The following is a 13,210-nucleotide window of genomic DNA, read 5'->3' as shown; positions in this document are numbered from 1 at the left end:
GATGCAATGCATAGGAGCAATATGCTATGAATTTATCGTATTTTTTCCGAGGCTTTATACGGTGCGATCGGCCGCCACCGTTGAGCACAGTGAGCGCGACATTCCTGACGGCGATGATGCTCGATCGGAGCATGTAAGTGGCGGCGCATACATGTCAAATCCATCAAACGAATTTTGTGTATTTAATGAGATTTATTCCATATTTTTACGACTACATACAAATGCTACAGCCATGCTCATCGTCGGCGACGACGACGACAGGCCTAAAGCGGGCGGCGACAACACGCCGGGCGCCGACGCTGGCGTTGTCACCTGACCCGTGGCGGTACACCCTAGGGTTGGGGTTTGCTACCAGACTTCTACCCGGACCGCGGCCGGAAGCGGCAAGGGCATGGTGGTCGACGGGGAAGACAGCGAGGACGGGGTGTCGAGCAGAGTAGCGGACGGCCTTATTATACTAGTGTAGGCGGTGACGTGTACTGTGTGTAGACCGATGCTCGAGCGTTGAAGTCAAGGGGGACGAGGTGGGGTACCCAGGGGGGGCGTTCAGGTGGGGTGGCAAAATAAGGTTTTCAAGACCCCTTGGTCTCGCGTCTTGGGGCGTAGTCCCAAGTCTAAGGAATCTCGCTTTTGGTGTCACTCGGGTGAAGTATCGATCTGCACATGGCTGTCACACTGCGAGTCGTTGTTAGGGCCGGACAAAAGATTGTACGAAAGGAAATTTCGCGGGCTCTGATTGGCTGGGAATTCCCTTTCGTACAATCTTTTGCCCGGCCCTGAAGCTTGAAGGCTGCAACTCCACACTGCGTTCGCAAGCAGCGGCAAGCTCACGCCTTCCATCACTCCGAAACCAAAAAAGGAAGGTGTGTGCATTGCGTACAGGACTGGTCGCGAGTCTAGTGAAATGGTAACGAATTTGGAAGCGTCAAAGTCGTACTTGGTAATTGTGTGGCGCGTTATGTTTGTGGCGTTCGGTGGCGTCTTCGGAGTAAGCCGAGTGGGCTTACCTCCCTGTCTTCAGAAATTTGCAAGGGGGGGGGGTCTTCAGTCGTGTGGATGAGTTTTGAGCCAGTCGTCGAGAGCAGTGACATGCTCGAGTTCGCGGTTGGGGAGCCACATGTCATCACGTTCGTCCACCGAACAAGGTATTGCTACCCTCGACCGCGACGGCATTCGTCCAGGATCTTCTCAGCGGTCCATTCCTGTTCACCCTCGGAGGACAATTGGTCCCGGGCAGGGAAGCTCACGGGCGGGAAGAGGTTGACATCATTGGGTCGGTAGAGGTGACGGACGTGGAACTCCGGGAAGATGTTGGGCGTGTAAGGCATGTCGAGAGTGTATACAGAATGTTCGGGAAAAGCATCAGTAATTTTATAGGCCTAGGGTCCGTACAAGTGAGGCATGAACTTAACGACTCGTTTATCGCCCTTGGACTTGTATTCCCGGCGGCGATTTCGAGTTGTCCTTGGCCGTCTAAGCAAAAATCAGCAGTGCTTTCTTTGGTCTGTAGTATTGTACATGGGCTGTTGAACTTTAGTTCCAAAAGCATAATGCCACTGAGTCTTCGTCTGCCTGAAATATATATATATGTATACCGTACATGTCTGCATTTATGTATGTTCATGTTGCTTTGCTGAGGAAATCAGTGTGCGTGTGCTCTTGCTAAATGTGCGGTCATGGTGTGGTTCAACGTGGCCCAGAGGGAGGCCAGAAGATCAGTATGTACAACCGCATATGTGAGTGAGCTATCATTATGTGCGCGCCTGAGTGTATATGGTGCTGAAATTAGAAGTGCAAAGGAATCGCCATACAGTAGGAGCATTCTGAGAGCCGACACTAACGAACCGCCCTTTTCTTCCCAAATGAAGCTAACTCGGAGAGACTATCATTACGTGCAATAGGGCGTGGAAGCCAACACATCGAAATACTGTAGATGCAATGGATTGTCCAGCGAACGCGAGACACATGACGCAATTAGGGTACTTACCGAGACGTGCGCCGCGTTGATGCCCGTCGAAGGGATGGAATCCGAGCAGGTCGGGTCTTCCCCGTCCGCCGCACACTCCTTGGTGTTAGCAGCTGACGATGGTTCTGGGTTTTGCCAGTATTCGATCCCTGAAAGCAGATAACAAGTCAGCACAACCGGAGCTGCCAGGGGAGGGGGGGCGGGTTAGACCGTACCATGATGCCTATAGCCTACATCCTGCGGTATCATTGTTGGCACGCTAGAAAGAAGCGTTACGCATTGTTATGAACCATACTATAGATCCGTACCCATCATCAGTGTGGACGACTGGAAAAGACAGATGAGTATAAGGATGAAGACACAAGGTGCATATTACCCACATCGATATGCGTTCGAGCCGAACAGGTCATTGACGTAGTACGCGTAAGCCGGATTGCCCGTGCGTGGCTGCCCATAGGTGTACATCCTCACGGCGCTATTGCCCGCTTAGACTACTGCAGAAGAGTAGACGGATGGGACACACTTGTTCGGGAAGTTCGACTTCATACTCACTGCGGCCAGAGACGATAGTGCACCACCCAGTGAGTGTCCGGTAGTCACGATAGTATAGCCTGGGTGTGCTGCAAGCTGGCCTTTAACAACCGATATCACGCCAGACGCTACAGAGTTCCATCTATACAGGACACCGTACTCAGTGAAAAGTGGATAGTTTGCACAGGTTTAACATACGCGGTGAGGAATCCAGTATGCACTGTGGTTCCAGCTGTAACATGCAGCTTCAGTGTTCTGTCGGGTGCTCATTTGAACGGAATGTCGAGCTCACTAGGCGGGGACACGCCGGGGGACGTGTACGTCTCGAGGATAATCTCGGCGTCCGTGACAAAATCTTCCACGGAGGTACTGGTCGAGGAGTCTGCAAAGCACCGACATGGAGGATAGATCAATGGCTCACCTTCCACGTAGGGACACTACAACTTCTTTGCGAGTATCGTCTCTCGCTATAAAGCCTTGCGTGTCGGTCGTCGAGTCAGAGAACTAGGCGTTGTGTCAAGGACTAGTATTCATGTAATATGTCGCCACAAGAAAGGCCTACCTCCTCAACCAGAGTGTTGCCATTAGGGTTGGCACAGGTCAAATCATACGCAGACGACGCATACTTGAAGTAGAAAAACAAGTCGTCGTATAAGGCTGATGTGCGTGTGGTTAGAACCTGTCGTGTTCATAAAGAATGTCGTGCGGTACCTTCCGAGATGGCCCTCTTCTCTAAACTCCGCGGGTGGGGCAGAGGGTGTGCGACCGCAAGGAATGCATAGCAGATGGAGAGAAACCAGATGACCAGCATTTTTGTCAGGCTGTATACCGCCTGATACGCTCAGGTAGAGTCGAAGTGGCGAACTCTGGTATTGTTTCACTTCGCACCCTCCCTTTATCCACCGCAGAGGAGGTAATATCCGCCGGTACGGTATGCATGTGCATGCTGCGGGTGGGAGAGAATATGACATGAATATCTGAGCCCGAGATGACGGCTAACGCGACGAACCATCGAGAAGACTTATTTACGGTCATCACTGCACGGTACAGAGAAAAGAACCATTCCTTTCATAGTCAAACGACAGTGCATTTGCGGCGAAAGGTCGCCTAGAGAAGGTGGAATATCATGCGCAATCTATCGCAAATGAACTTAGTTATAGCCTGTGATCAATTGCAACGCGGGTCCTAAACCTTTGCACGACATCAAGTGATGGGCGTCGGCCGTTCACTAGTACGATAGATGTTGTCCGGTTGGCATGTTTGTTCCCAAGGTGTCTATTCCAAGGTATGTGCATGCATGGTGCGTTCAAGCAGCGTCCTTCGAGAACTCTTTTCCAGAGGTGTCATGACCTCCCCAGCACGCGCGCCCGAACTGCGGAAGCACCCTGCATTCTCGTCCTAACTATGTCTTGATCTCATGTGATGCTGATTTCGTCACTGTATCATCATACTTACCTCGAAAGTCGGACTTGAGCTCGAGAGTAATGCCCGTATGTTCTCAGGTTGACTACTAGTATATACATATTTTGAACAAACGTCCAAAAACGTCAGAATATTAATGATGTTGACCAGTCTTCAGGCTAGACTTCTGAAGTAGCGACTTTGGCTTCGACTCTCATGTTGATAGGATGATTATTTATTTATTCAGGGAGTTGGTAGAGCAAACCAAGAGCAAACCGTTGACAATCTGCCACGGCACCGATGGAATTGCCTGGGAGAGATTCAGAGCGCCCACGATAGTTAATCGATGACGCCGCTCGCTGCACGTTCCAGTACGTAGGGGATTATGTTGAGATAATGGCCACGGTAGTGTACTCATAATAGTCATACAAATGGGATTGGTGATAGCAAAAAATGAACCAAAAAATTACACAAGAAAGCGTCCCTATATAATTATAGCTATATACAACTACAGCTTAGCTTTAGCATTGACATTGACCTTGGCAGCATTCTCCTGCAGGATCGTCGCAGCGTCATTCACCATTTGCTCGACAATGACCTTCGCAGGCAGGACTTCATGAATCATCGCGGCGCACTTGCCTATCAGCCAAGAACGGGCTTGCGCAGAAATCTCTGGGTGCTTCTCCACTTCATGTTCGTGGGGGATGATACCTTTCGACGTAAGCTCCTTGATCTCCTGTTGCCGATTGTTATTCCTGTCTCACGTCGTCAGCACGTCCTTCCCCGCAGAATTTACATTGAAGCCTCACCAGTCCTCGACGTAGGGCGTCCTGTAAACGCGCAGAGGGCGGCCAGTATAGATAAGCGTCGTCACAGCGTCATCATATCCAGCCTTCAACACCGTTTCCTTATGTGCCTTCGGCGCACCCGCCTCCACCGAAGCAACGAACCGCGTACCAACCCATACAGCCTGGGCACCCCACGCTAAGTTCGCTGCGAGCCCACGACCATCGTAGACAGCACCGGCACCAATGACATAGACAGGTTTGCCTGTCAGCGGCGACTTATACCCCTTGACAATGTCAACGCAGGCGGGGATGAGGACCGTTGCTGGGACGTCGCCAGTGTGCCCACCGCCTTCCCCTGCCTGTGCACAGATCAAGTCCACACCGACGTCTAATGCCTTCTGGACGTGCTTCGGGTGTCCGACCATCTGAGGGCATGGCATGAGGACACCGCGGCATATTGTGATACGACAGATCAACGCACGTTCATGACAGGGATGCCAGCTGCGTGCAACTTCTCGACCGCCCATTTTGGAGGAACCCCAACGGCACAAACGAAAAGTCTCGCCCCTTCGTCGATGATAACATCAATCAACTCTGGTAGCTTGCCCTTGGTGTAGTCATACTAAGAGAGCGTCAGTTAGGTGTCGCGACATCGTTGTGGAATTCCAGGAGGACGCACATTTGTCTTCCGTGCATTTCCGCCCACCTGAGGAATGAGCAAGTCGACACCGAAGGCACCTTTCGGGTCCACCAGATGCTTCTTAATTTCATGGATCTACGACCGGAAATCGGGTTTCGATCAACAAGATGCGTGTGGAAGCATAATAAGCCCCTCACCTGTGCCCGGAGCACCTTCGGAGTGTAACCAATGCCACCAAGGACGCCCATACCGCCGGCATTTGTGACGGCGGCTGCCAGCTCTGGGCCAGCAGCCACGTTCATCCCTAGGGTGGTGAACCATAGCTTTAGCCAACGTCAAGTCGTGTCGTGGTAATCAGGAAAAGCGGGTCTGGGCATCACATAGGGGGTATCACAGCTCAAAGCAGGGCAAAATGCGGGGTAATAAGGTCTATAGATCCCATCTCGTGCGCCCGCAACCTGGACCCTATAAAGGTGTGACGCGCCCCGCCATGACCCTTCTTCCCGCCGCCAACCTGCTTACCTGCCAGGAGAATGGGATGCTTGATGCCGAACAGCTCAGTTATCGGGGTCGTTATGACAGACATGGCGGAGGAGGAGTAACACTGGCGAAAGAGGAGGTGCCCGTCTTATATCGCGGTGTCCTATGACAATTCAACTGCCTTATTCCGGCTATGGTGGGCCCGGTACCGGGCACACGATCGCTCGTGACGATTCTGCCGGTTACCCCGCACGGATGCAGAACGTTTCCGACCCTCAAAACGCAGGTGAGCACAACGCGGTTTACAGCCAGGATGAAATAGATAATTGCTGTGGGATTAGAGCCTGCTGTGGACACGCCAAATACACTTAGACTATGCGTGAGGATAAGTGATAAAAGGAGAGTCAATGCGAGATATAATAATGCTATGCAGAGATATCGATGTCGGATGCTACGATGTGGGTCATGAAATGGGTATACTTCCCGCCTTGCAGTGGGTCTTACGAGGAAGATACCTGCTCGCCAGAATTTTGCATGAGGCGGCGCAAGCGCGCTAGCTCGCCTGCCAGCTCTCTGTAGCAGCGTGATTAACTTCATATGACCGGTAGGGGTGAAACACGAAAACCCACTTGGCTATTCTAGAAGACTCGTCGCTCTCCTTCGACGACCTCTCGACCTCCCCCTTTAGCCGTGCGATCTCTTCCCGGAAGTCGTCCTCAAGCGCCTTGCGCAGCCGCTCGTCCTCAGCCCGGAGATCCTTGACACTCTCCTTCGCCTTCTCGGCCGCACGCACTTCCTCCAGAAGGGCGCGGTACTTCTTGCCGACGTCCTCGGCCTCCTTCCGCCACCGCTCTTCACGCTTGCGCATCTCCTCACGGAGGCTGTCCATGTCGGACTTCCAGCCCTCGACCATACTCTTGATGCTGTCCCGCAGAGTGACGTATTCCCTATTGCTCCTCTGCGAGACTGCGGTAGATTCGGAAACGGTAGCCTCCATCTCCCGCAGGGACTTTTTCGATGTCGCCATCTCCGTCTTCAACTGAGACTTTAGCGAGGCAGCCTCAGTTTCAGCTTTGCGAGCGCGTTCGATGGCCTACGCGACTGTCCTCTGTCTCACGTCAAATACGAGAGAAATGACAACTCACCTCCTGCAGCATCCTCTCCTTGCGCGTCACGACGGCATTCAGCCCGTCAATCTCCAGCCTCAGCCGCTCTCTCCCCTCCTTCAGATCCTCCGTCTGCCTCGTGAGCTGCGCAACCTGCCGCTGTGACTGCCTCAGCTGCTGCTTCGTGTTCTCCAGCGCGTTCCGCGTGCTCGTCACACCCGCCTGCAAATCCGCCAACACCTTCGTCGTTCCCCCCGCTGCTAATGAATACCGTTTGCCGGGTGAAAGAGGGGGCTGCGGGTAGGCAGACGACGACGCGCTGAGGGAGGAGTTGGCGGCAGCCGCGTCGATAGGCGGAGGTGCCCCGTTCAAAGGCGAATGCGCCGTGGACCGGGACGGGTGCCCTTCGTCGGCTAGAGCGCGCGCGTTGCCTAGGGAATGATGTAAACCGTGTAGCATTGCTTTTCACGTAACAGACGCACCGACTGACGACACGGGGATGCCTACGGGCGAGTTCTCAGTCGTGCTCGGACACAGCGGGCAGTGGGAGGGAGGGCAATTACATACGACTGAGCGAGCGCGTCGGGCTGGACTGCCTCTTCACGCCGAGTGACTGGCTTGGTGAGCCGGAAGTGAACTCCATTGGTTTCCCCTCGGGTATCCCGTCCCCTCCTCTGAAAGACTGAAGCGCATCGCGTCTGGGTATTGGTAGGCTAGAGTCGGGTCCGGCAAGCTCGGAGAGGGCTTCATGGCTGGATTTCCGCGAGTGCAGCCAGTTGGTAGAAGATGACGGCGGGTAGGGGGATGGAGGATCTAGTTCGACCGGCGAATGAGGTGGTGAGCTCAGGAATCCCGGCGGTAGAGGACGTGGACCACGTAGGATCTCGTTCTCGAGCTTCTGTAGCTGTGCTTGTTGCTGTCGGATAGAGTGCCTTAACGCGGACACCTGGTTGCGTACCGCGACTGCAGGAGCGCGTTCTGAGTTCGAACCGTCCCTGCAAGTAAATAACGACGCTCACCTGGGTCATCCATAGACACTGAAGGACTGTGCGCGCGTCCAGAGCGCACCGAAGAGCGCGAAGACGGGCGTGACATGGGGCGGGGAGGAGAGAGGGGCGTCGCCAGGCTGTGATTGTTTGGCGACGACATTCAGCTCGTCCTTCGTAGTTGTTCGAATAACGCGTGTATTTACACGAAAAAGCGTAGAACCAGCTGTATCAAAAGTAAAGATCTAGAGAACGAACGGTAGCAACACTTCAACGGGAGCCTCCCCTCATGGTGGATGCCGGTTTAGAGCCGCGCGGGCTAAATATGTCTATTTCGCATCCCTCAGCTAACCTGCAGTGACTCAACTAGGGCTTCGCAGTTTCTGTCTCGGCTTGTCATGCTCGGCGTCGCGAGGGTCGGTCGCAAAGTGCTCGCAATGGCAGCAAAAAACTCAGCGGTATATCTTAAGGGATGATTCCTAACATGATCCACAAGTATCTAAACATTGCGCCAAACCCATCACCATCTGCGTCGGGATCCGAGCTGCACGCATCCCTTGGGTTTACCATTCCTATCCAATGCGATGGGTAAATCGGCCTTCCGCTTCTGTGGCACGACAGAGGGTGCGGTCCTTCGAGGCTCCGACTCCCATGCCGGGTCCGAGCTCAATGGAGGAGTAGGCAAAGGCGCACCGTCGTAATCATCTTCGTCTGAGTCGAGGTCTACGAGCTTGTCGGACGCAGGATAGTTGGATGTTGAAGCAAAAGGCCCGTCGGTACGTGCTTGACGCTGCGACCGTTTCAGTTCTTGCCGCAATCGTTCGTTCTCTCTCGACATTGCTTCCACCTGGCTTTTATATTTGATCTCCTAGAGGGAAAATAGCATCCAGTTTATACGGGTGTGCAGTGAATGAGTGTTGCAGCGGACCCAGTCGTACCCACCTTATCTTTTAGAGCTTCCCTTTGCCGTTTCACGGTTTCCAGCTCCTCGTCCCGTGACTTGATCCGCTTCCCGAAATCCAACTTGACCTGCTCCAATGCTACCTCCTTACTCCTCGCCTTTCGTTCAAGCGATGCATTCTGCCCCTTCATTTTCTCCATTTCCTCCTCCAGGCCACCCTTTTCGTGTCTCAGAGTTTCCGTCTCCGTCTTGGCATCATCCATGGCTTTCGACAGGGCTGCGATGATCTGTTCGCTCTCCCTGATATTTGTCGCCATCCGAATATGCTCGGCGCGTAGCTGCTGCACCTGTCCTAAATCGCCCGCGAGCCGATGGTTCTCCTCTCGTGCGCGCTGGAGCTCTTCCTTCAACGAGGTGATGATAGCAAAGGCTGGTATGACGCGTTCCTTGAAGCTCTCTACGCAACCGAGGATCTCCTTCGCAACTTGCTATGAGGGTACAGTTCATCGCCTCCTTAACGGTGCTATTCGTGCGTGAGCGACGTACCCGAGCTTGGATATCCTCGGACTCCCTTGTGATACACCGCACGACCTGTTCCATCTCCATTCCTAAAGTAGTGACGCGCTCGACGCTGCTGTGAATGCCGGCTTGATTAAGATCTTGGGGTATCCTCGCCGCCCACTCCCGCGTCTCAGTCGTTATGGGCATAAGTGTGCGGCGTGTCAAACAAGACGAATAACTTGACGCGGAATATAAGATCGTCGACGTCCGCGATAGTTTGTCCGTCCCAGAATTGCCGGCAAGGCAGCTGTCGCAAACGCGGTGAGACGCGCGAGGACCGTGACAGCTCTTACCACAGTCACGTAGTTACAAATGCACGTGCACAAATGACAATCGCGTGACAGCCGCGTCTCATTGTTCCCACGTGTCTGATAACCTAATTTGGCTGCATGAAGCCGTGCTTGTGGCGACCACTGCCTTGTATTCTCTTGTTCTTTACCACCACCACTTGCGATATACCGTCTCTTAATCCCCCTCTTCTGACCTTTGCGATGTCGAGCATTATCTGCAGTATCTGCTTGGAACGTGTTAAGGATCCAGTATGCAGCCCATGCGGTGAGTCAAGCGCCTCGTGCCACAGGCGTCTAGCAGCGCTGAGTGGGATCGCCGACGTTCAGGACATATACATTGCGAACCTTGCTTGAATGCCACAATTGACGTATTGGATGGCGCTCGGAAGTCTAACTGTCCGACATGTAGGGCTCAGTTTTATGGTACGCAGTCCTGTCTTGTTCCGTGCCACAGACAGCGTCCCGATGCATGATGCGGATATCGTCCTAGTCTACCCCCAATCCCACGTACCTAAAAGGTATCAGAAGTATGTTTCACCGAGTGTGAGGCGGGTGTATCTGGACGAACACTCCGATGAGGACCTCCAGAGGAAGATCACCGATGTTGAGGCACGGCTGGCGCAGGTCACAAAGGAGAAGATGGAGTTGAGGAAACAGCTGGACGAATACACTGCCAAGACTGCACAGGAGCAAGTCAAATGCAAAGGGCAGTGCCAGGCCTACCAAATGGCTGTGGTTCAGCACCAGCAGGCGCAGGGATGCGCACGGCTCGAGATCAGCGAGCTGCGGCATAAGAAGAACGTCCTCGAAAGGAAATACCGAATACTTGAGGAGAGACGAGAGAATGATATGAAGGAGGCTCGCGAGCGCTTGCAGGAAGAGCTCCGGAAGGCACTCGAGGAGGAACGCGCCAAGCGGGCGGAGGTCGCGATGAGGCTGTCCAACCACATTGAGAGCCTGCTCACAATGCTCACGGAGGAACGAAATGCGCACGAGCGGCTTCGTCTCAGCCAGGAAGGGTCGATTAGGAGGTAACGCGCATTCGTACACGCTATTCTGACCCATGTCTCACCTATCCTTCTCAGACTCAGTGCTCAACTAAGCGAGAGCAAGAGTCTCAAGCGCAAGCGCTCGCTGACCCTGCCCGAATCACAGGATACTGAGGAAGAGGAGGAGTCTGCGCCGAAGAGGCGCGCTATCCGTCCTACGCCCCTTAGCCGTCAACACATCGAGTTCCTCCCGATACCCACAAGGCGCTCGGAGAGGCTCTCGGAGTCGCCGGCGCGTATACAGCTGGAGTCGGGATGGGAGGAGGCGTTGGCAGCGCTCGGTCACCAACCCGGCAGTATTTCTGGTCTGACTCGCTTTCGGTCTGCAATAAGGGGTCTGTGCGGGGAATCTCAATGAACATATCGTGTAAGTTCTTGAACGCGCTCGCGTGAGATCATGATATTGACGAGGGATCATAAAGGTTTCAACTTCTGCTACCGGGACATTCTTCTTCTATCCATGATCATCATCACGAAGTGCTACTGCAGCAACGGCCTCTCGGGAAACCTTAGAACGAAACTCAAACCGACGCCCACATGTATCCTTTCGCCTGTGTCACTTAATTTATTAGTGTACCATTCTCGTACTGTGTATCCTCAATGTATGGGATGTACTCCGCTGTAATAGCTGTGTAATGCTTACTTTCTACGAGGTTTTGGTGGGGGATATCTTGAGATGAGGAAACTGTTCGAAGACTGCCAGACGTCTTGATTCCAAATAGTGACTGCAGCATTCCTACTGATATGATGTGGCCACGGATAGCCCTACTAGATCTCCTGTACAGCATCTCCCAGGCGCTCTCTCAGCGAGGTACGGCTGTTAAGCCTGCCACACAAGTCAGTAGCCCTCTCTTATGAGATGATCAAGGAGTAGCCAGGGTACTCACGACGCGAGCATAGAATTCAGATATACTGTCCCGCAATCGTTGAGCTCATGCAGTCGTCCATCCGTAAAACACACTCGCCTTTTACTCCCACGAGGTAGAACGCCATGTACACCAGAGTTGTCGGAAGGGTGCTGGACTGCTGCCTTTTAGCCACGCACCTCTGCTTGCAACTGGAAGGCTTACCACAACGAAGAATATTATAGTAAAAACACTGCGGTAAAACCAGGCTTTGTCAGTTCTAGCCGGCCAACAACCGTCTACAATGTCATCTCACGTCACAAGGAGTCCCGTCCCCACCGCATAGGCGACCAGCGTGTCTATGACCGATCTAGCAACAGAAAGCAGGTGTGAATCAGTATAGTCGAGGGGTCTTGCACAATCATACCTTGATATCTCGAGAGACAGCGATCGGTTGCGGTAAAGGGCGCGACACATACTGAACGCGATCCCAAGGTCCGTCACAAAATTGCTGCAGCCACTGATAAATAGGAAGATCTGGGATCAACCTGGTCAGAATATATGTCTGAGACTCGAGAGAAGACCGCACGTTCTGGGCAGTGAGCGTTGCACTGTGGTAATTATTTACATCGTATACTACAGGGGCCATGAAGCTTGTTCCGCGACGTGAGAGGCGTCGCCATGGTCAGAGTAGGATGATAGCTGCTTACTTGGTCACGACCAGGCCTGAGGTTGGCCACTATGCATCTGGAGATGCTCAACCAAGCATCTATAGACAACTTCAACTCACCAATCCCACCCACTGTCGGTACCGGGTATGAGCAGGGGCTTTGCAACTCAAAGGAAGGACAAACGGTGATCTCACAGATTTCCACTGCAGACAGGAGCGCCTAATAAGGACTGGTCACCGACCCATCTGTAAATATAAGGTAAACGCGCGGACTCACAAGTACGGATGCATGCTTGCGCTCTTGAACTGGAACAATTTTCATTAGGGATGCTCTAACATTGTCATAAATGCGAAGCTCACGGGCCCAAACTCTTGAGATGTAAAAACTGCCAGACATGAACATTCCTTCGAAACACACCAGATATCTGCGCTACGCACCACTGCACGAGGAATATAACGAGTTGCTGGGAGGCACTTCATTAGCTGTGCGGCCCGCCCGGGAGAACTATCAGGTCATACCGCTGGAATCAAGAGTCCCTACGTCCAGGGGAATGGTGAGGCTCGAAATGAATGCATAAGCCCGTAAGATTTTACCGTCCAGCTCCTGCCAGTGCGATCGTAAGCGGCAGTTGCTGGAGGAATGTGACGCCATACCAGATGTCCATATCGGCGATTGACTTTCCATCCCCTTTACGGACCAGATAAAACCACAGACAATGCGCCACTAGAAACTGATGGAGGGTCTCGAGCTGACAGCGAATTCAGCTGAATGATGCGCGTATTGGGGCTGAGTGGTAGTACCAGAAATGCTACCGAGACCTTTAGGTGCAGGTTCAATCAACTATGCGACATCCCATTCCGCTAGGACCGCGAGGGACGCACCATGGTCTTCAGCACAGGTTTGTCATCGGCATACGTTACAAAGTATCTCAGAGTTTGTCCGACCGTAAGGCCGTAGAGTCTGTTCACGCAAAAGATCAATACGACACCCTCAGG

The 13,210-nt window shown here is 53.1% G+C and overlaps 5 protein-coding genes across 5 annotated transcripts; 1 reads left to right on the top strand and 4 right to left on the bottom strand.

Annotated features, from left to right (window-relative positions):
- Window positions 1-1,888: 1,888 nt before the first annotated feature.
- On the bottom strand, window positions 1,889-3,308 carry GLOTRDRAFT_105243 (alpha/beta-hydrolase; the record flags this gene model as incomplete). The annotated part of the gene is made up of 11 exons (XM_007866865.1): window positions 1,889-1,927; window positions 1,988-2,115; window positions 2,182-2,225; window positions 2,275-2,293; window positions 2,347-2,441; window positions 2,490-2,639; window positions 2,696-2,729; window positions 2,790-2,866; window positions 2,919-3,001; window positions 3,060-3,154; window positions 3,209-3,308. 11 exons carry the CDS (start codon window positions 3,306-3,308, stop codon window positions 1,889-1,891), a joined length of 864 nt encoding a protein of 287 aa, XP_007865056.1.
- A 944-nt stretch (window positions 3,309-4,252) lies between these two features.
- On the bottom strand, window positions 4,253-5,952 carry GLOTRDRAFT_110741 (NPD-domain-containing protein). Its single transcript, XM_007866864.1, has 6 exons — window positions 5,849-5,952; window positions 5,524-5,630; window positions 5,366-5,461; window positions 5,168-5,308; window positions 4,708-5,111; window positions 4,253-4,653 (listed from the first exon to the last, which is right to left on the bottom strand). Exons 1-6 carry the CDS (start codon window positions 5,910-5,912, stop codon window positions 4,407-4,409), a joined length of 1,059 nt encoding a protein of 352 aa, XP_007865055.1. The 5' UTR covers window positions 5,913-5,952; the 3' UTR covers window positions 4,253-4,406.
- A 354-nt stretch (window positions 5,953-6,306) lies between these two features.
- On the bottom strand, window positions 6,307-7,675 carry GLOTRDRAFT_39440 (uncharacterized protein; the record flags this gene model as incomplete). The annotated part of the gene is made up of 5 exons (XM_007866583.1): window positions 6,307-6,375; window positions 6,432-6,899; window positions 6,952-7,343; window positions 7,395-7,415; window positions 7,480-7,675. Coding segments are annotated over 5 exons (1,146 nt in total), but the record flags the coding sequence as incomplete, so codon positions are not given.
- Window positions 7,676-8,418: 743 nt separating this feature from the next.
- Window positions 8,419-9,507, bottom strand: GLOTRDRAFT_138069 (uncharacterized protein; the record flags this gene model as incomplete). Its single annotated transcript, XM_007866863.1, has 3 exons — window positions 8,419-8,766; window positions 8,841-9,287; window positions 9,346-9,507. 3 exons carry the CDS (start codon window positions 9,505-9,507, stop codon window positions 8,419-8,421), a joined length of 957 nt encoding a protein of 318 aa, XP_007865054.1.
- Window positions 9,508-9,901: 394 nt separating this feature from the next.
- On the top strand, window positions 9,902-11,057 carry GLOTRDRAFT_92799 (uncharacterized protein; the record flags this gene model as incomplete). Its single annotated transcript, XM_007866862.1, has 4 exons — window positions 9,902-9,915; window positions 10,060-10,073; window positions 10,105-10,681; window positions 10,736-11,057. 4 exons carry the CDS (start codon window positions 9,902-9,904, stop codon window positions 11,055-11,057), a joined length of 927 nt encoding a protein of 308 aa, XP_007865053.1.
- Between the last annotated feature and the right edge of the window lie 2,153 nt (window positions 11,058-13,210).

Source organism: Gloeophyllum trabeum, assembly GCF_000344685.1.
Source record: "Gloeophyllum trabeum ATCC 11539 unplaced genomic scaffold GLOTRscaffold_00005, whole genome shotgun sequence".
Classification (NCBI taxonomy): domain Eukaryota; kingdom Fungi; phylum Basidiomycota; class Agaricomycetes; order Gloeophyllales; family Gloeophyllaceae; genus Gloeophyllum; species Gloeophyllum trabeum.
Note: the sequence above shows the minus strand (reverse complement) of the source record. Positions and strands in the feature narration are given on the sequence as shown.

Bases quoted from the DNA above. Each gene is read 5' to 3' on its own strand.
- GLOTRDRAFT_110741 (XM_007866864.1), bottom strand. From the start codon at position 5,912: ATGTCTGTCATAACGACCCCGATAACTGAGCTGTTCGGCATCAAGCAT. The intron at 5,462-5,523 runs GTGAGGGGCTTA...TTCCGGTCGTAG, and splicing joins CGAAGGTGCTCCGGGCACAG to ATCCATGAAATTAAGAAGCA. The intron at 5,112-5,167 runs GTGCGTTGATCT...CCATGCCCTCAG, and splicing joins CTGGCATCCCTGTCATGAAC to ATGGTCGGACACCCGAAGCA.